Source organism: Amblyomma mixtum, chromosome 2 (assembly GCF_055824585.1).
Source record: "Amblyomma mixtum isolate Tamu chromosome 2, ASM5582458v1, whole genome shotgun sequence".
Taxonomy (NCBI): Eukaryota; Metazoa; Arthropoda; class Arachnida; order Ixodida; family Ixodidae; genus Amblyomma; species Amblyomma mixtum.
The window spans coordinates 309,225,874-309,247,354 of record NC_143013.1 but is presented as its reverse complement, the minus strand read 5'-3'; the positions used below and the strand labels follow the sequence as shown (position 1 = coordinate 309,247,354).

At 50.4% G+C, this 21,481-nt stretch overlaps 2 protein-coding genes across 4 annotated transcripts in view; one reads left to right on the top strand and one right to left on the bottom strand.

Moving 5' to 3' along the window:
• The window catches only part of LOC149364912 (uncharacterized), a 112,692-nt gene that overhangs the window by 47,292 nt on the left and 43,919 nt on the right, over nucleotides 1-21,481 (top strand). The window contains exon 1 of one of the 3 annotated variants that reach the window (XM_089574890.1): nucleotides 9,560-9,787. The exons of 1 other annotated variant lie outside the window; for it this stretch is intronic. The gene's annotated coding sequence lies outside the window, so the exon portion shown is untranslated. Of the gene's footprint in view, nucleotides 1-9,559; nucleotides 9,788-16,487; nucleotides 16,731-21,481 lie in introns of those variants that run through there. One more of the 3 variants, XM_089574887.1, reaches the window with a different exon arrangement.
• Nucleotides 1-21,481, bottom strand: part of LOC149364913 (monocarboxylate transporter 12-like) — a 26,657-nt gene extending 5,176 nt beyond the window's left edge. The window contains exons 1-5 of the mRNA XM_089574881.1: nucleotides 21,153-21,481; nucleotides 6,584-6,772; nucleotides 4,172-4,312; nucleotides 2,336-2,697; nucleotides 988-1,642 (exon numbers count right to left, since the gene is read on the bottom strand). Of these exons, the coding sequence (XP_089431007.1) occupies nucleotides 988-1,642; nucleotides 2,336-2,697; nucleotides 4,172-4,312; nucleotides 6,584-6,767 (1,342 nt within the window). The 5' untranslated portion in view covers nucleotides 6,768-6,772; nucleotides 21,153-21,481. The remainder of the gene's footprint in view (nucleotides 1-987; nucleotides 1,643-2,335; nucleotides 2,698-4,171; nucleotides 4,313-6,583; nucleotides 6,773-21,152) is intronic.

The following is a 21,481-nucleotide window of genomic DNA, read 5'->3' as shown; positions in this document are numbered from 1 at the left end:
GATAGCCTTCAAATTGGGTTAGACTGCACAACCACGTCTAGGGATGCCTTTACGCACGGTGTGGATGTCGATCGCATCGTTTCTTGCTGCACTGGCTCCCTCATCAGCCATTGCCATAAATACGTCATCATACTTGGTGTCATGTTCGGAGTAAGGTTCGCCGCGGTTTCCGTGCGTTCTTCGCCTCACTGTGCCCAGAACGGGAGCTAAAAGCTTTCCATTAGGGGTGTGCGAATATGCGAAATTTTCGAATATAATTCGAATAGTATATTTTTAGTATTAGTATTCGATTCGAAATCTAAGTATTCGTGTTGTTTCGAATATTCGATCCGACGCGAATATTCGTACCCAGCCAAATATTCTATTGCGAGCACCGGCGTTCATTTCGGTCCGCAAGTCCTATCAAAAGAGACATAACAATATAGCGGCGCTCAGAGCAATGAGTAATGTTGGGCCATGCAGTAGCTGACTACGCTGGTGAGCTTCTTTGTGGCTATGCCTGCGAAGCTGGTATAGTCAGAGCTCTGCACGAAATACCTCGCAATACGTGCCAGTTCAGTGCCAAGTGAGAGGGCATTTTTGTGGCTGGAGAAGTCGCTTCAGCTAGAAAGGAACTAGCTACTTCTGCCTGACCGTGTGGAGCAGCCGGTTTTCCTTCACGACAACCTTTTATGTTCATCCCAGCAACGCGCTTTTGTACTTATGCTGTGTACTAGCCATCTTATCTGATATTTCCACTTTTCTATCAGTAATGTTCGAGCCTTTGATACTTTTTGTGCAGCCACACACATCTTTTGTGTTCATTTCATCACTGATAGTTGAACTGTGATGTTCTTGGGTGCTCAAATAATGTTTTGTAGTGGTTAAATGCATCTGTCCTTGATTATTCGATTCGATATTCGGAACCAAGTATTCGTATTCGATTCGTATTCGAAAAATTTGATATTCGCACACCGCTACTTTCCATGCTTGAGAAGAGGTACTCACAGATGAGACCTGGCCTCGCCAGTGTCGCGAAGCCCATGAGAAACGTGGTGAAGCCCACCGCGATGGGGAGGTTCTCCAGGCCGGCCACGGACGCCAGCATCACCGAAAAGAGCACTGCGCAGCTGCCCACGCACCAGCCGGCCATGACGGAAGCGGCGAGTAGCGCCACGTAGCCCGACAGGTGGGGCAGCACCAGCAGGATGGCGGCCAGCATGACGCAGCTCAGCGCCATGACGCCCGCGCGGCTCAGGACCCGCTTGTCCGACAGCCAGCCCGAGAAGAGCCTGCCCAGCAGGTCTCCCACGGAGTAGGCCGACAGCAGGAAGGCGGCCGCTAGGGACGAGGCGCCGTCGTCCTGGGCCAGGTCCACCAGCGTGAGGAGGAGGCAGAAGTTGGCGTAGCTGGAGCACACCCAGTGGGCGGCCAGCAGGTAGTAGAAGGGCTTGCGCAGGAACGACGTCCACGTGGCTCGGGACGACAGGGTGAAGGTGCGCGGCAACGTCAGCACCGTGGGCTGGTACACGGGACTCTGGTTGCGCCGCTGCATCTCGTAGATGACCACCTCTTCCTCGGGGGGCTCGCTGCGCTCTTCTGCCTGCTGGTAGGCCACGAAGGCCAGGTCGGCGGCCGACGCGTCCATGGCCACGGAGCTGACCTGCAGCGGAGCGTGACACTGTTGTTAACTTTTTGCACAACGAAGGCAACTAGTTGAGCTTTGCGGCAGTGTCTGTACGAAGGACCTTCTCAGGGGGAAGGGCGTCATCGGCATGATGCGTAGTAGCACAAACTCCAGTGTTCTTTCACATAGGACCAGCTGAACGCGTGGGCATGCACTCAGACGCGAAAATGGCGCGACGAAAGGCTACCTTCGCGTCAACCTTGTATCATGCCATTTCATTGTGATTCTATGAATGTAAAGTCTACAATGGTCATTTCCGCCTATATGGGCATTAATTAACCTTTTAGGCTACCGCGTCACACCCTTAAGGCGGAGAATAAGTGGCCCCTCCAAGTTTTTCTTTCTGCTCTCTCCCAGTACTCTCGCCTCTCTTTTGCGGTGACCCCTTCGTTGAACAGGCTGTAGTGACAATTTCTTCCTTATTTTTCTGCGATTGAAAAACATAGCGGGGGCACTAGCTATTAGTGCTGCGGCTAACCCTCCACATCGCCCAATCAGCCACTATGGGCTCTTCTGTGCCACTACTGTGAGCAACATGACGTTCAATGGTGAACGTGTCCACACACTGGCCATTCAGCACAGACGAAAAAGCATTCCAAGTCGAACTGCAGCTTTCCGGCATCTGTGCCCACTATTGCTCAGCGGGCTGCAAAAGAGAAACAGGCTGACCTTGCTCATCCTGACAGCCGCATTGAGGAACTCCTGCTCGTCGGGGCTGCCTACGTGGGGCGTGCCTGTGTCTAGCTGCCTGCGCGGTCGGGGTCGCGGCCTCAACGCCGCGTCGCCCACTGTCCAGGGCGCGGGCCGCAGGAGCACCACGGCGGCCAGCGCGTGCATCGTGAGCCCACCGATGAGGAGCAGCGCTCCGCGCAGTCCGTACGCCTCCAGCAGCAGCGTCACGGCGGGCGGAAAGAGGAATGCGGCCAGCGTGGCGCCCGCCAGGCTCAGGCCGCTTGCCCGAGACAGATGCCTCTCGAAGTACTGGTTCACCAGCACCGAGTTCACGGGCGTGCACAGGCCCTGGCCGATGCCTGCACGGGAAGCAAAGGAAACTTCTCATCACGCAACGCAGCGCAAATTAAAATAAATATGAAATTTATCACTTTAGGTTTAACCTAGACGTACATCGTGCTCTATGGCAGTTCACTTTTAAAGGAAAGGGGTTAATAGAGAGAATGGGTGGATCCTTGATTCCTGCATCATTGAATGTAAACTTCATTGAAGAAAAAGCGAGCGTCACACCAGGAAATACAGCACGCGTGCGGCCGACGCTGGTGCCGATGAGACAACACTCTTTGGATTGAGTCGCATGCCATAGGGTCGTGTATGCCTCTTGCGATGAAGATCGTAACTTTGCAAGATCTTTTCCATAGCAGCGCCCTTCGGTGCGCTCGTAGTGTGACTGGCTGTTAAACTGACCCTAAAACCAGCTTCTTCCTTGTTTTACCATAGGGACACGAGGACAAGCAACTGCATATCCTCACATGCACTCATCGCCGCGACTTCTCCAGGCCAAAGCCTCCTGTCCTGAGGCTGACGTTCAGTGGCAGTAGTTACGGCTAAACAGCGCTCGCGCTAAGCACCATTTCTGTTCCGGTCGCCTCAGCTGGTGTATGTCCACCTCATCTGCTGTGCACGCGCGTAGGCGTAGTCACGTGGTCACCATAAAGGGCGCACAAGCCCAAGGGATAAAGCATTATCGCTAATATCTAAAAAGAAATCATCTGACTGACCGGCCACCGAACTTGTGATCGATTAATGGTCGTAGAGCAACATTTTCGTCAACACGCAAATTATTACACACTGGCCTGCATTTTTTTAACTATGTGCACGTTGGCTTTCAGCGACGCTCTTCACCACTGGCAAAATAGGAAGTCGCGTTCCATACGTGTAACATAACTATGTTGCAAAGACAGCCCAAATATTTATGGACTGTTTCCGTTCTTCAGTACTCCCCGGTGAAATTAGTGACATTCCCGTCAGTTCTTCTCGCTAATATGATATATACTTGTAGAAAACTAACTGCGGTCCTAGGGCATTATGCGGCGAATTGGTCAGCGAAAAACGAAGCCCTTTACTGCCCGATCTGCCACGTTGGTGAAGCGATGTATGTCGCAAAACAAGCATACTGAGTACCACGCAGCACAATCGTGACGGTGCCTCTCTCTACTCGAAGAAAGCAAAAAGAAGGCAGCATGACGTAAGTCGTTTAGCCTTCGTAAAAAATTCCCTCTTCCTTCGACTGGGCCTCCAAAGTCAGCTGAACACGACTTCGATATCGGGATTACGAAGTCTGCAGTGACTTATTAGTATTGTTACGAAGACGACGACAAGGCAGCAGGCAGGGACGCGGGAAGAATCGCTCGAGGTGGGACCGCAGTCATTAAAATCATTTCATCTGTCATCATTTCATCCTGTTCCTTGACTTCCCACCCGGATAAATATTACAAAACTGAACACATTGCGCGGACCAAAAGTTCGTGTCGGCGCTCCAGTACAGCTCACCCGCCAGCGGCAAGAAGACCAGCAGGCCGATGAAGTCGAATCGGACGAAGCAGAAAACTGAGGCAGCGACCGTTAGGAGCACGCCCAGCACGGACAGGATGCGGACATGGCCCTTGACGATGAGCACGCCGGTCACCGGACCTGCGGAAGAGCAGTTCTTTGTTGTATCCGAAACAAAGTGATGTCAAGTGCATGTCGGGAACCGCGCTCCACGCCCCCATTAGCGCCGCACGGGAGAGGCACGGTAATAATGGCAGCCGCAAATGCGGATACCACCATTGAATGGAGCTTTTAGCTTGTAGAACTAAGCAGATATGCTTACGCACTCACAAACCACTCTAACGCTGCGTCAGCTGGGTGCCACAATTGAAGATGCGGAGAAATTACACAAATCACGAGACATTCGTACCGTTACGCTTCTTAATGTAACAGCATTCTAGTACACCCCCCCAGTTCCTGCCCAAGCCATAACTTACCGAAATGCAGCTTCGATGAGCACGCGTTTTCTCCACACGCTTTTTCCATCTGCGACTCGGTTCCGTAGGCCAAATGTGCATTGTGGCAGCGCGCACGTCGCTTCCGTGCGTATCAGACAGTGTTTGTTACACAAGCGGTATTATATTATAAGTGGCCTAGACTGCCGATTAATATAATGCCCTGAACTATCTTCATGCGTGGCACTGCATGGACTTGATTCCAAATGACGGAAATTAGCGCCAAGCACAACCACAAACAAGCATAAGTGGACGGGTGCACTCTGTTCGTCCATTTGCCTGGGACTGCTTCTTTTGTGGCGGGCAAATGGACGGGCGGGCAATGTGACGTCGTAGGTTGTCGTAACAGCCTTGCCGATTCACGGCAGGGCGGTAGCATATGTGTGCCATAGAGTGCCTGCTGCAGCTCCGCTACCGCACCGGTAGCTTGGCCTGCTGCCGACCCTGCCGACTCCTCGGCGCTCGAACATTATTGATATCCAAGCCAGTCCAGCCACCTTAGCCCTCAAAAGCATCGCACACTCTGTCGGGCTGTGCTCGCTAAAATGCAGGCCGGAGTTAACGTCGTTGTCGGGACCAGGAACGGGTTCCATCGTAACGCTAGAGTAAACGTAACCGAAGCGACGATAGCGGCGGCTGAAAGGTGCCTTCAACGTCCGATCGGCGGTAACTTATATTTCGGTTCCTGCTAGGCTGCACAGCTCACGCCAGCAATCACAGAGTCGCGTTTACGTCACTTTTCTGGTACTAGATCATTAGAGAGTGCTCAGTTTGAACCAGAGCGGCGGGAAAAACATTTGCCGCTTCAAACATAAATATCTTAGCAATAAATGTATATTTCGCTGCCGGACAAGCAATAATAAAGCCCCGAAATGCTAAAATATCGGATAATGCTAACAAAAAAAAAATCGATACAGTTGTTTTCAGTGTCTCTTAAAGGGACTATGCAATAAATTAACTGAGATTACGTAAAGCAAACGAGAGATAGGCATTCCATCACTCGTCACCCCAGCGCAAGAATTTTTTAGCTCGCATTAATCACAACGAAGTTATAGACCGATTAAAAATCACGCTCCTCCTCTCGCCCCTCAACTCGTACGCGCGGAGTACCAAGAAAAAAATAAAGAAAGCAGCTCTGGGACTGGGTACCGCCCACGAATACGTCATTCGCTGACGTTCTTCGGTTTGCGACTTCCGGTTGTCGCACCCAGCACCCGAGCAGCAGCGTCTCTCCGGTCTCTCTTCGCCTTCCTGGATCGTGGCGCATGTCGGATTTCTTTGCTTGTCACTGCGACAAAGGCACTGCGAGTGGTTCCCGAACTCCCGACAGAAAGAGGTGACAGAGGTAAATTGAAAAGATATGCGTGAAGGCAATGCCCTGGCTCGCGCTTGCCCGAGGGGGTCGCGCGGCGATTCGAGCAGACGATTTTCACGGCTACCGGAAGCGTGCCCGTGACGTCGTGGCTACAGTGGCTCGAGCGAATGACAACGTGTGGTGGCCTGCCGACGTCACGGGACTAGTGACGTCAATTTTCCCGATTTTAGTTTAAAAGTCGGTCCCTACGATGACACCGATCGACCCGCGAATTTTAAAAAACGCGGTTTTTTTTAAATTCATAATAAATTGCCGGCTTAGTTCCGAAGACTCATATTTGGTGTCTTAGCACCATTTCGAAGTACTGAAGACATTTACAAGTGACTTTTAATTCATTGCATAGTCCCTTTAAGAGCTGAGCTCTAAAAACGCAGAAAGAATGGCGGTCCTCAGGAACAAGGGTTGAAATCCTCAGAGTCATCGAGCCGAAAGGCAAGGCTCTGCGGTCCGCGTGTTTGAGAACGCTATCACCAGGGGTGCGGTCTGGTTAGCGCGACAGCTGTCAGTCCACGGGACAGTCTTCTCATAGGGATCGAGACCCACCGGTGAGCTGGTAGAGCGTGTTGATGAGGCTGAGCGGCCAGGCGGCCTGGCCGTAGCTCACTCCCAGCGCGGCGACGATGGCCACGAAGATGACGCCGCTGGTGGCGGGCAGCACCGCACACCACAGGTCCACCCAGGCGCTGGCCGCCACCACCAGCCAGCCGAGCGCCGAATCGGGCCCCATGCTTCCTGCAAAGAAGAGGGAGAGGGAGAGAGAGAGAGGACTTCAATATATTAGACAGGAACGGCCGAGCGATGCCGGCCGGAGGGAACGTGACCCGTACACTGGGCGAAAAATAAAGAAAGAAAGAAAGGAAGAAAGAAGGAAAGAAGAAAGAAGGAAAGAAAGAAAGAAAGAAAGAAAGAAAGAAAGAAAGAAAGAAAGAAAGAAAGAAAGAAAGAAAGAAAGAAAGAAAGAAAGAAAGAAAGAAAGAAAGAAAGAAAGAAAGAAAGAAAGAAGTAGAGAATCGTGAAGTGCAGTGAAGATGGCAAGGTGGTGATTTCATAATGCACTGAGTTCCACTCAGCATCCAGGACAATTTCACATGTCGCTGCTGCAGTTGACAGCCAGGCTCAATTCGCGATCGCTCAAGTTCGGCATTCTTGGACGAAAATTTTCAGTATTGGAATATTGTAAGGTACTGCTATGAAAGAAATTGGGTCCATTCTTGCGATACGTAGCAAGATATTTCATTTAATGGTTTTCCATCGCTCGCATGCATCGAGTAGTTAAGACTGCCATAGAAAACCAATGGGGACCGTTTTTGACGATAGCAAAAACGTTACTACCAAAAAAAATTGCAAGCCTGACGCGGGGAAATCCGCGGATATATTATGCGAAGCATATTACTAGAGGTACACTACAGCCCTTCGCCGTGGTTACGCGCCGTGCACACCACGTGGTACAGTGACGTCACACCACGTGACACACCACGTGACACATGACGTCACGACAGAGGAAGATGGGGGTCCACCTCGCGCCGTCGCTGTGGTTGCACGCCGTGCAGACCACGTGGTACAGTGACGTCACACCACGTGACATACCACGTGACACATGACGTCACGACAGATCGCCCTCACGCGCTGGGAGAGGGAGAACGATGCCATCGCACAGACACCGGAATGTCCTCGAGCGGCATTCCCGCGCATTTAGAACGCGCGTTCACACTCGGTGTAGGTGAAACGCTCGCTCCACCGGGGAGGCGGACGCGGCTTCCGTGGCAATCCAGGCGCCCACCCAAAGCGCGTCTCGGGGTTAGTCGGCGTTCCGCAGTAGCCATGCCGTTGTCTTCCCCCACGACGAAGGCTTCTAGTGGTTGTATTAAAATGACCAAGTATTCAACCAAGGAAAGCCATGTATTACCAAGCCTAGCCATCAATATGCTTCGCATCTGACCAGGGTTAACCAAGTTAAGCCTCAACCATTTTTTTTGTTCGTTAAAGCTAAATCTTACAATGTATAAAAAATTGCCTTCATAAACTATTTCCCGCTGAAAAATGCTTTTGTCCAGAATTGCCGGGTGTGCCATGCACGAAAGCCTCCGCGTCGGCCCACCTGTGGCTCTCATCGCAGGCTGCCAGAACTTCGGCCGTCGCCAGAATTCCGTATGATTCACATGCGGAATTATAGGAATCGCCACGCGGAACTTTTTAAGTACGGGTCGCTGTGAAAACGAAGCGAGACCTGCAGAGCAGCGTTCGGTGCTGGGAACGAACAGGTGGTGGACTGAGTATGGAAATGCAAAGGGCGCGCTGAAATTCGTCCGGACGAGCTTGCACCACGCTCGGCATGACATTATGGGGCAAGAACCGCAGCCGCTGTGGCGCGCTCGGATGTTACGAGAGGTGTTATTGGCTCACAGTTGACGTACTGACCCTAAAGGGAAAGACCCGCGCTCACTCACTCAGTCCGTGCATTAAAACGGGCAACGCACTAGCGCGGAAGTGGTTCCACCGTTCAAGGTCGTCAGCTAGCTAAAACGCCCTCTGGACCTGACGACAAAACGGAATTTCGGTCTGGCGACCCTGCGTTTTGCAAGGTGGCGGGGTGCAGTACACTAGTAAACAGCAGCGATCGAAGCGTCATGTTTGAAACATTCAAGGGCAAAGGCTTGTACCAACAGTAATGTCGCCGGCTGACTTCTTTTTTTTTCTTTTCAGCCTGCAGTGAAAAAAAAATTAATGGGTTCTTAAGGACCTTACGAGCTATGCCTTCAACCTAAATGCCTTTATTATTGCCGTTGTCAGCAATGACCCTAATCATTATTCAGCAACTTCCTTTATCATTCCAAAACTGTCACTCACTAACTATTCAAACATCACTCGTCTAATGTCTTGCTTCATTGCCTATAATCACGTATTACTATCTTATGCTACACTGCTGAGACCATGTGATACCCTGATGACGTCATGAGGTTTCGGGACTCTCTCGTTCCTGATGAGCCATATAATGCTCTCATTATTAAATTGTAAACTGTCTGGATTAACATCCCGCAGCGACACATGGGATATGTGGGATGCCATGGTGGAGGGCTCCAAATTATTTCAGGCCACACGTGGTTCTTTAACGTCTGCTGGCAACGCACAGCACACGAGCGCCTTTTGCCCTTCGCCCTGATAGGGCCTTCGAGTGTCCCTATCTGGAAAAACAACGCGCCACTATTTTGTGAGAGGACATAAAAGTCAACGTCTTGCAATGCGCAGAAAAATACGAGTGCCGGTCGCCATTCTTTTCCGCTTGTTTCTACATTCACGCTGGTCCCTGTTGACACGGCTTTCAGTCTTTCCAGCGAACAAAGCCCCACACGATAGCGCCACATGATAAACCACCGCGCTGCGACAACGGAACACTTTGTGTGGTGGCTGATAACACATCTTGACACTACTCCACGACACGCCGTGCTTTGTTACTAGCCCATGTCCTGAGCGTATCGGATAGATAAAGCCCCCACAGTGGCCGTTAGTTCTTGAGCTTGCGGGCTGAGTAATATGGCGCCTTCCTCGGGCATGAAATTTGTAAGGTCGGGGTGGTGAGGCTTCCGTGCTGCAGAAAATCCGGCGTCTTCGCTGTCGGCGTCGTCGTCGGTGTTGTGAGCGAAAAATCCCCGGAGAAACAACCTTGGCGGGCCACCTAGGTCACGTGACCTCGTGACGTCATCATAGTCTGCCCACCGGATAGTGAGCAAACTGCCCACCGTGGCAAATGTAAGTTAAATTAATGATTGCTTGCTCGGGAAATGCAACCTGGGTCGCACGGCGGCAGCACCTGCCATCGCAGGGCAGTGGCGCATCTCTTAACCGCTGCACCACTGCGCCAGGAGTGGTACGAGTACTCCCAGGGATCTATGAATGTCGACTCGAGAATGACCAATTCCAAATATATACAGGGTGTCCAGGCTAACTTTAGCCAAGGGTTAAAGGTCAGGGAAACCGCTTACATATACCTACCAACCGGCTTGCGCATCATAGGCAATTTTTTGTTTTGCAATTAATTAATTAGCAACTAAAATAATTTTCTAACTGCGCAAATATTGACTTTAGACAGCAAATGTGAATAGCAAAGTTGGAGAGCACCTTCAGAAATCCCCATTCCATTGATCTGCGATAAAGAAAGCTTCACGTGCATCTTTTTTCCGAACTCCAAAGAAAGACCACGAAATACAAAAAAAAAAAAGATCACGTCACTAGCGCATTCCCGCGCCACGATTGCGCTGCGCTCAGTCCTGGCTTGAGTGAATGAAATCAGCTGCTGGTATAGCGCGACGACCACATTGCTCCGGCAGGCCGGAATGTCGACGGTGGTTGCACCGTCACGCTTGCAGACTGGCTCGAGCGGGCGTCGCAACCACCGTAGCTTAGCCTCAGTCAGTGCTTAGCCCGAGTCTAATATCGTCGCCAGACGTGCCGCCGACCCAGCACAGCAAAACCACGACCCAACCAGGCTAAAGACATGTTTTCGCACGTCTAACCCCACCACTTTTTTTTAGCGTATTTTCGCAGCACTTCGGGGACAGCTGCCCTTTCTTGATGCAGCTGTTTGCGATGTTCGCGTGGATGGTATAGGATTGGGGTCAGAGTTGGGGAGGTCCCGGATTTACTTTGGCGGAAGGAGAGCGCTCTTGAGTCCCCTCCCCTACTTGAGAATCACGGGACACGCGGCAAGGACACGGACCGCCGCACAACGCACACGTAGCGGTTGCTACGTGCGACTCAATCGCGTCGCACGTTCCCAGCCACGTTTCCTCGTCCTAAACCCAAATGACCTCGACCAGAAATATCGAACCCGAAATGATTAGTTTCGAACCGAGGCTCCCATAACAAGCTCTTAGAAGGTTCGGCGGGCAGGATGTATTTCTGACTGTGTCGCTAACAAGACTGCATTTGTAAGCGTCATTTGTATCGTCCGTAAATAGCAACGCTATAGCTGCCCCGCTGAACATATCTCGCATGTGTAGCTTTTGGGTGATATTAGTAATACACAGAAAAAAAAAATTTTTTTTTCAGAGAGGGTTCTTTGATGAAAGAATGGCCTTTCAGCAGCAGCAGCCGACACTTTCACCGCCTTTTCTTATTTAGCACCAGCATAGCGCCACAGTTGCCTCGCGGCATTTATGCGTAGCCACTTGTATATATAATTTTTCCAGATGTCACGCCTGACACCAGCTGGGTTGCATCCGATGAATGCGAAATGGCGTTTCAATGTTAAGCCACGAAGGGACAAGCTGCCCTGGACTTCAACAATACAAAAAAAGAAAGCTGGACAGTGGCACGAGAATTCGTAAACATAATCTACAATAGATCAGCTTCAACACGAGATTCAAAGTGGAATTAAGTTTAATTCCTTGCATTCACCGCGTTTTTATAGGCAATGTCCAAATTTTTCACACCTAAGTAGTGTTAGCTAGACATTGTAGGAGTGAGTGAGTGAGTGAGTGAGTGAGTGAGTGAGTGAGTGAGTGAGTGAGTGAGTGAGTGAGTGAGTGAGTGAGTGAGTGAGTGAGTGAGTGAGTGAGTGAGTGAGTGAGTGAGTGAGTGAGTGAGTGAGTGAGTGAGTGAGTGAGTGAGTGAGTGAGTGAGTGAGTGAGTGAGTGAGTGAGTGAGTGAGTGAGTGAGTGAGTGAGTGAGTGAGTGAGTGAGGTTTAACTGGCCATGCGCATTCGTTGCAGAGGCCTGAATCAGAGCGTTCGCGCCTTCTCTGAACGCACGCTCTGTCATCTCTTATCAAATCAAACGAATGAACAACGAGTCATTCGTCATAGGTGGCGGCGGTGCTGCCACCTGGAGCGATGCTTCACTACCCGTCGCGCTTGCGAGGGAGGCAGACGAACGCAGAGCGCTTCCCGGCGCGCACCGCTCATCCGTAACGCGCAGAGTCCCCCGCGCCCGTACGACGTAGTGGGCGCGCATTCCCTCCTGCTGACGCAACGCGTTTCGAGGGCGCCCCCCAGCTGCCGCCGAGGCCTCGCCTGGCAAAAGCGAGCGATTCCTCTCGTCGTTCGTCCGCCAAGCCTTTCGTGGTGCAGCTGGCTTCACTGCCTCGCTTGGGCTCACACCTCTACCTCACGTCCTAAGGCTGAGGCCTCCAAATTCGCGGCATCATTTCGCTCTACTCTTGCATATCTAAGGCTACGTACTGCCTGTGTCACGCAAGACGCTCAGGTTTCGGCAACCCAACATGAAATAACAAAGTGACGACATTTAACCTCTGACTGCGCCATGCAGTTACCAGAAGGATACGAGAAAAGAACAGAAAAGCCGGCAATGGCGCACAGAAGCGCACTGCTTCGTTGCTGGTTTGTGTTCTTGTGGCAGCGCTGATGCGTTCAACGCTCTGTCATTTCAGGTTAGGTTGTCAAAAACAGTACGCTGTCAACAAAATAACACCTGAGGTCTGCGTTGAACGCCTTAAAGTATGGATGTGTTATCTGCGAAACACGCACTACACTTGCACCGCTTGAGTACTCTGGCTTTTTTTATGAAACGCATGCATGATTAAACAGGTGGCTGTGTAGCTGATTTTGTCAAAACAAGCAACACATCTTTGCGCCATGCACTTTCTACGCCGAACAGGATTACCTAATTGCACATAGAGTTCATTAACCACAACAAGGTTTAAAAACCCACGCCGCGGTCAGGTCTACGAAATCATACGCGTATAGATATGGAAAAAAGCGTGGGACAGTTTGAAACTTCAAATACCTTTCCACATCGAAATGGCGCTCCAGTAACCAGCTGCAAAGAAGTACACAGCCCAACAAAGTGTACATTTCTACATCAGAAAAACCTCCCAGTATTAATTAAGCACTCCGAATTTCCCCTTCCACTACTACTTCTTTTTTTTTTGGCGGGAGAATAGTGAGGATAGGGTATCGACGATTTCTTTTCTTTTTTTTTTCCTTGAATCAAAACGTTTCTGCTTAATTCTGCACATTCTCACAATTCGCCCTGAAAGGTCACTAGAAAAACGTAACGCTGTAGTGTCATTCCGATGTGAAAGTTGAAGCGACCGCACGAGAATCAGTACTAATTTTTTTTTAAGCATGAATTATGTTCCAAGAAGCCAGTGCTGTCCCTTCACTAAGCTGAAAAATTCAAAGATCATTTCAGGGTTCGTTGAAGGCTTGCTTCAACAAACCATCCACACACGAACTGAGGGTAAATTCAACATAAAGGTGAAAGTCTTTACAGGTGGATTTGGGAATTCATTCCTGACGAACATCGCGCTGCGGCGTGGTTCACTCAACGGTCGTATCAAAGACAAAGGAACGTCGTTTACGACTGAGTTCATATAGTAACCGATCCTTCACTACAGACCAGCAGCGGTCTGTGTCGTAAGGAAGATGTGACTTGCTGTCTTATGGGTGGGTTAACAGGTGGGTGTGCATACGACTCATAGGAATGCGTGGAAGCAAAAATTTTCAAGGCAGCGTTTGGATTTCATAGGGTATCTATGAGGTCCCCCCTTCGTCATCCAAATCCGGGTACATTTGAGAAGAGAATGTGTAAGTACGAAACGTCATTTTAAAGCCGATGTGTTTTCTGAACACGCCAATATGTACCTGCTGGAGTTACGGGGTACTTTGTGGCAACTAGTACTTTACAAATACACGTAAAAAAAAAAAGACAAAATAATCTTCTCTTTCAATAGTGCACCTATGAAGTCGGCCGCTCGTTAACAGTAAGCGAATACCTTAAGATAAGCACGAAAAAGTATTTATACCGCAGCTGATATCTTTTTAAAGCATCACAATAATTGTGCGTTGTGATGCCCAGCATGACTGCGCAACGAGAAGAGTCTCCTCTCAGCCGGGACTCACAGCAGACGTGCCTACCGAGCGTTCCCAGGCAGCACTGAACCCCGACCGCGCCACCCTAAAACGGGCCTCCGAGGGCGCCGCGTGCTCGTATACAAAGCGAGCCCCGCGTCCCCAGCCGCTGCGCTGCCACCCGACCGAGCTGACTCGCCCCGCCGCGATTGTTCCGTAAGCTGTCTCCCTCGTCGTGCCTCTGCCATGGCACTATAGCTGGATTAAGGTAGGCAAATACACGTCCCCATTCCTGCCTTCACAGCCGCATGGATCGCCACTGGCTCCCTTGGACTCATAGAGAGCCAGCCGCAACTTTCGGCTGCGACTATCGAGGAATATGCCCGGCGAGGTGATCTCACATGCTCACCCATTAAACCTGAACCCTTGGTCATCTCGCGACGCGCTCGCGGGCAAACGATCTCCCCTTAATCGTCACCCTCAACTCCCAGCCTATACCTCGTAAATCCGCCATTCGAGCACTCTGCTTTTCCCGACTGTGTAACGCTAAAGCCACGTAAACACGGCAGAGACCTATCACCAGTAGTATCACCAGATCACACGTACGATGGGCCGTGTTTCCAACTGCGTGTAGTACAGCCTTCCAATCACCTTCGCCTCCTCTACCATCTCCCATATCGCAACCTCACTCGCTAAGAACTCCCACGCATGACCACACTTCTCCATATGACCCACAAGTTGGTCTTTGGGCTCTCTCTGCACGCAGCCACTGCCCGACTAGCGACACTCGGTGTTAACGAACATGCTAGAAGAACATATTGCGGCCAGTCAGGCGGCACAGTTCCAAAGCCTGTGCTGCACACAGCAGGGCAGTTCCCTCCTTCAGCGGTTCGGCTACGGCACTTGCTCGACGAACTGGGCACCCACAGTCGCTCTCTCTCCCCACTCTCGGGCATCACGGGATCGATTACCGGGCCACGGCGGCCGCATTTCGAAGGAGGAGACCAACAAAAACGTCTGTACGCTGAGCGACGTCAGAGCGCGTTAATGAACCCAATGCGGTCGAAATTAATTCGCAGACCTCCATTTATGCTTCGTAGCCCATGTGCAACTCGGGGCCTTCGACGCCACATGGCACGGTATGGTATGGTATGGTATGGTATGGTATGGTATGGTATGGTATGGTATGGTATGGTATGGTATGGTATGGTATGGTGTGGTGTGGTGTGGTGTGGTGTGGTGTGGTGTGGTGTGGTGTGGTGTGGTGTGGTGTGGTGTGGTGTGGTGTGGTGTGGTGTGGTGTGGTGTGGTGTGGTGTGGTGTGGTGTGGTGTGGTGTGGTGTGGTGTGGTGTGGTGTGGTGTGGTGTGGTGTGGTGTGGTGTGGTGTGATATGGTATATAAGTGGCGCTTAACGTCCCGAAGCGACACATGGGCCATGAGGGACTCCTTGTTGTATGGTACGAATTAATTTCGACCATCTTGGGCAGTATCCTATAAGCTGTCCATTTCAAAATGGCCATTTCGCGCCCGTCTGGTCCTCCGTCATTGGTCACTGAGATACACCCGCGGCTTTCAAGCGGATTTTAAAAGCGACCCGGCCATTGGACGGTTGGCGAACGGACCTCACCGCTGGCTGTCATTGGCTGCGATGGGCGGCCAACGGGGAGGTCCGGTCGCCTTCTACCGAATCGCCGTGTCACTTTCCACAGGCGCTTGGAAGCTGCGGGTACATCTGAATGACCAATGACAGAGGACCAGACGGGCGCGCAATGGCAGTTGTAAAACGAACAGCTCAATGTACCGACCAAGACAATGTACCAACTAACCCGTCAAAAAGTTCTACCATAGAATACAGCCACTGGGGTTCAATAAGGATGATGATGATGATGTCCTCAGGCTTAAAGGAGCACTGAGATCGCACAGCACGCGGGTGCTTTTTACGTTTCGCTTCCATCGAGACACGACCGCTGCTGCCCGGATTCGATCCCGCAAGCTTGCAGTCAACAGCCGGTCGCCAAAGCCACTACGCCATTGTGGTGGGTTAGTTTGTACAAGAGGCCCGAATACTAGACCGTCTGCGCATAAAAAAAAAAAAAACAAGACCCGTTCCAGACCTTATATCAGGCAAAGCCATGCAAATGCAGTGACGGCTTAAGGGCATGGACACGTATCCGCCGACAAGGGCTAATTAAAGCGGCGTTATTTCCATCCGCAAATTATTCGTCCATGGCTTGAAGAACTGCGCTACAAAGCAGTTTAAATCGAAGAAAAACACCCATGGGTGCCGCACACGCCCGGAAGTGCCTATCTCTGGAGTGACGTCCTATATTAAGCGCGCGAACGGATGCCCGGTTCCTTAGTCCTTCCTTGTTTACATCCTTTGTTTCTAGTGCTCAGCATCGGTCGATGGTTGGGCGTATTAGGAAGGAATAACACAACGAAGCCCTGTTATCTTTATTTTTCCAATTATCTTTGTTTATCGCCGTCGGCACGCGGCCTTATCGCTTTCAGTTCGCCAAGCTAGGCGAGTTACCGTATGCTTGCTATAGGCGTGACCAGATTGCTACAGACCGATAGCGATCACGCGTGACCGCCTCTCCAATGTTCTGTAGTGTTCAAGGAGTTGTAGGCCCGTCCCGGGAAAGTCCCGGGTCATATTTATATAGAGTGCAACAGAAAGCGATAGTCATTCTGCATCCGCACTCGGCCGTCGTCGCCGCCAAGTCGCTTTAAAAGCCTCACTGGAGAAAAAAAAAGTGAGTCATCGGTCAAAAAATTCGCTCGCTGGCTGGAGGGAAGTGATGTCATCAGACCGGAAGTGACGTCAATTTCAGTAAAGGCGTCGATAGCTTCTAATGCTATCGCATTGCCAAAACATAAGGTAAGTAGCCGTCTCTGTGATTTTTTCTTACGTGGGCACAATTTGTCCCAATAAAGTTCGGCAGAGGCACTTAATAATAATAATAATAATAATAATAATAGTTTATTTTTCCTCTTTTACAAAGGAAAGGAGCAGCCACGAAAAAGCTGCTTCAGAGAGCAGCTTGACGGGGTGACTGCCCCCTTTCTGACGGCATTTGGCAGCGCAGGATAAATGAACTGATTGAATTTTTACATCAATAAATCAAAATTGAAAGAAATTTGAGTTAAAAAGCACAAAAAGAAAAATCAAAGTACATCATGTACATAGCACTAAATGAGGACATGGACAAACTGTTCACAAAAACATTTGACGGAATTGTTTCAGGGAAACAACTGTAAAATCTTTCCGACTATTGCGTGAGTCTGCTTACGACTTGAGACTGCTTACGTGTGAGAACGCGACAGCATTACTGTTCCCCAGGGTCGGAGTCCCCGGCCGAAATTCTAAAGAATCGTCGCCCTTCTGTCAGTGTTGCCTCCTTTGGAATCTGCAGTGTGTCCGCTTTCGCCATCGTCTGAGCAAGGAACTTTGAAAAGAAAAACAACTTTTGAAAAAAAAAGAAACGCCTCCTACTTTATCACATCGATGAGCAATTTCTTCTCGACCTTTTGTATAAGCTTAGTACGAAGATATTAGCGAAAAGCTGCACAAAGTATACAGTTGTATTTTGCTTCTCGCACTGCCGCTAGCTAATCGCGGCAGTGAAACGGGAACAGCGGCAAGCGCGGAAGCAGGAAGCACAAGTCGGTGCAGCAACGACTTCGAGCGTTCTGTAAGTTCCTGAAGAACCGGAAGAAACACTCGCCCAACGCAGTGAGCTCATTCTGCCCCCTCAGTTCACGTCCTCTCCATGCAGATCACGCTCAAAACAACAGAATCCCTTTGTGCAAAACTTTTCGCAACCATTTTTGCTAAGGACATAAGAGAGGAAACGGCTTCCCGCACATGCTGCTGGCATCACAGATTACGCTGTCATTTCAAGAGAATTTTGGTCAAAATTGCATAATTATAAGTCAGCTTTCCCAGTCGAAAAACAAAGCACAAAATTTTTGTCGTCACAAACCAGTTGAAAAAAAAAACAGAACCTTGTCAAAAATGCGACAAAATGTTTTAGTCGTTAGGTCTATAATGACAGATTTCATTTTGTTTTTTTTTTAGTATTTTGTGCAGTGCTGTACTTTTTCGTCGGTACTTTTCGGTAGTCTGTAGTTGTGTAGCACATTTCTGTTGTAACAACAAAAAATTTCTTTCGTTACTACAAGTTCATGGGCAGAAACATTACAGAAAATCTGTTGTGAGGACAAAAAACGTTCGCGTTTCTCGAATGGGTAAACAGATTATTCGCATTAGTTTTGGCCATCCACTTGTAGTAACAGCACAGTTTTCTGCAGTATTGCGCTGTCTCTTCTCGCAGGGATAGAACTACAGAAACATACTACGAAAAAATACTATACACTACTACATAAAAATGTGTCGCTACTGCAAAACGGTGTTTCGCGCTTAGAGCAACATTATGTCGAATCGACTGGGTTGTATTATAATGCTTTCACGAGCTCTCTTTTTCTTCTATTTTTTTTTTCTGACATTTGTTTTCAACCACTCCCCTCTATGATGTCTGCAAGCCCTGGGGACATTTAAATAAATAGGTAAAAATAAATAAACGCTACACAGGCACATGCAAGGCAGGAGGCACATTATTGCTCACTAGAGCAGTGGAACGCATGATAAGCGGGATGAAGCAGAGCTAAATATTGCACCTTATCACTATGTGCTGGTGCATGCGTTCTTAGGGCACGACAGTCATTGGGCCAATAAAACGATTAATGTCCTGTTTACACAGCTTGTGTCCAGGGGCGTCCGCGGAACTTTATCCTGGGGTGGGGGGGGGGTGGGGGGGGGGGGGGGCAACCGCCCCTCTTGCCCCCCTTCTGGACGCCCATGCATGTTTCATTCATCTTGCCTCCGCGCTTCTGACAACGACGCGGTGGTGCGACACTCACCATCTCACCACTTCACCGCAAAATAAAAAAAAATAGAAACAGCCGCTACTAAAGCCCACTGACGAACCGACCTTGCTTGAACCCGAGCTTACGCATGAAACCGAGGCCGCAACTACAGCTTTCGTTGAAGTTATCTCAACAGACGGCAGACCTCATGCAAACTGGAGCCACAGGTTGCTCCAGGGTATTGATACTTGAGAGACCTATAACGTTGGTGTGAGACAGTATAGTGATGCACTGAAAAACAAAGAGGGCGATACCTAGTTTACGGAGGTTAGCGTGTGCGTTCCGGTTTTTACGCTATTCCTCTCAACCTTGTCCCGCCATGTCAATCACCATTTTCGCTTATTGGATTCGCAGCGAGCTCCCGCCTTGAGGGGTTAGCTCCCATTCGTCCAGACTCTCTCGTTTTTTGTTGTTTTTTTTTTTTTTTTGCATGGACATGCGAGGCCCTCTAAGAACACGCCAGGCAGTATCTGAAGAGGGCAGCCTATGCCGCATGTCAACCTCAACGTCACGCAGCTCGCGCGCACGTGATACTTCGAGCGGAGATGGCATCGACACGCCTATCTGGTTTCCCGCCGCTCGGACCGTGCCGGCCAGTCTGTGGTCACTTGAAACCAGGGACAGGGGGCGCCACTGGTGCCGCCCGTGGAACTCGGATGCACAGCGCGCGAAATACAAGCCGAGGATGAGGTGAAAAGTAGCACAGCTAATAACACAGTGGGTGAGCGGCGGTGAGCGAGAAATTGTCTGTAGAAAAACTATATTCGCCCCATTATTTTTCTGTCGGACAAGTTCACGAAATTCAATAGAGACTGCCTACATTCGCCCAGTTTACTGGATACGGCGGGGAATCTTAGTATTGCTCCAATGCATCACTGACTATTCTCATAATCGGTCGTGAGTGAAGAATTAGTGCGTTATTTGCGCGTCTTCTTAACATGTCGGGAACACTGTTTTATTCAACGAGAAGCTCGATGCTTGTTACGCTCATTAATTTCCATTCTTCTACGAAATTTAAAATAGAATTCGCTTCCTGCTTATAAAACAATTTAACGCTAGACTTGCTTGCCGCCACACAGAGTGTGCGCTTTCTTTCTTTCCTTTTTTTTTTTTACAGCTCCCTTTCATCCCTTTGCCTCCAGCCTTTGAGGCGCTCTAGAAAGCATTATAGTATACCCGCAGCAGACACAACAAAGCCTGTCAACAAAGCACAGAAATTGCAGACGTAATCTTCTTCAAACCGAATAAAACAGCTGTGTTGAAAACCACGCACAAACAGCTCGGAAGACAGTTTGTTCACACCTACATGCGCTCAGAATTTAAAAACGATGGCTCCTTATCTCCATGTGTTTCTTGTGGACTAAGGAAAGTGTAACCCCCCAACAACTGGCAGCACAGCGGTCCCTCAGCAACAACCGATGGGCCACGGCCCGCTCAGGAGCGATGCCACAGTCGGCACGAATGCGCAGGCAACGCCAGCTAAGGTAAACGCCTATCTGGGTAGCAACGCCTTCTGCAGCTTGCTAGAGTAGCACTTTTCGGCCGCTCAATAAGTGCCAACCTTGGTCAGAAGCATGCAACTGCGCACGTTAGAAAATGTGGTAAACAAGTGGTGCAATTCCCACAAGGAAGTGTCTGTAGGAACTGTACGACGATGTATGGTGTTCCACCACAGGGCGTTCGCTGTTGTTGTTATGACTCTAACTTCTTTTGTTTATTCCTCTCTAAACGTTTCCTTTCTAAGTGTTTCGTAATGCCCTGAAACTGACAGGTCACCCAGTAACTGAAGGGAATAAGCTACAAGGCAGCTTTAGATACGAAGTAGCCAACGCCCGCAGTGTGAGAGGTGCTTTCAGTTTCTGTCAGCTACTGCAGATACGCAAGCTGACATATCAGCGCCGGGATCTGATACAGAGAACTAGCCAGCATTTCACGGAACGTCCCGCGCGTACCAAGCAACTCCCGGTCACCCTTTGAAACTGATCGAAGTCGGGTCCACACGAGTTACAGCACGAAACCGAGCCCCTCAATATCGTAGCGTTAACAAGACACCACATGCAACGCACACATACGGAAGCCCGGCACGGAAAGGTTGGTAGCACAATCAAACTGTTAAGCAATGAAGTGATGTGCAAGTGATCCGAGCAGAAGCTGTATACCTAACTTGACACATAGCCGCGTACACGCTTGCTGTGTTTGCCATCGAAGCACCTCCACTCATCATCGGACAGCGCCCTCCGGCCGCGACGGCCCTGCGCACACCTCATAGCTACGCGCACAGCTACGCGCGGCCAACCTAACGGGGCCTCGCGAGCGCGCCCACAGGTCAAAACACACATATGCATCCCCGTCGGAGCATCGCCTCGTGACTCACCCGATGCAGCTGCAGGCGGGTAGAGGAGGCTCAGCTCCCCGCATGCGTTCTCGACGCCGATGGGGGCGGGCGAACGGGGCCTTATCGACGACGACGACGCCGACTGGTATGCGGGCGACGGCAGATAGCGGCGCGGCGGTGGTGGTGACGACGGTCCGCGAGCCGCGCGGGTTGCCGCCGCCACGCGCCGTTGCCGACGCAGCCGCGGAAGCAGCGGGGGTCGGATCGGAAAGAGCGGGCAACCCCACGCCACACGCCAGGTCGCGGCGAGAGCGCGTTTCGCCAGTTTCGCTCGCTCGGGCGTTGCCGTGACCGGGCTTTCGAGGAGA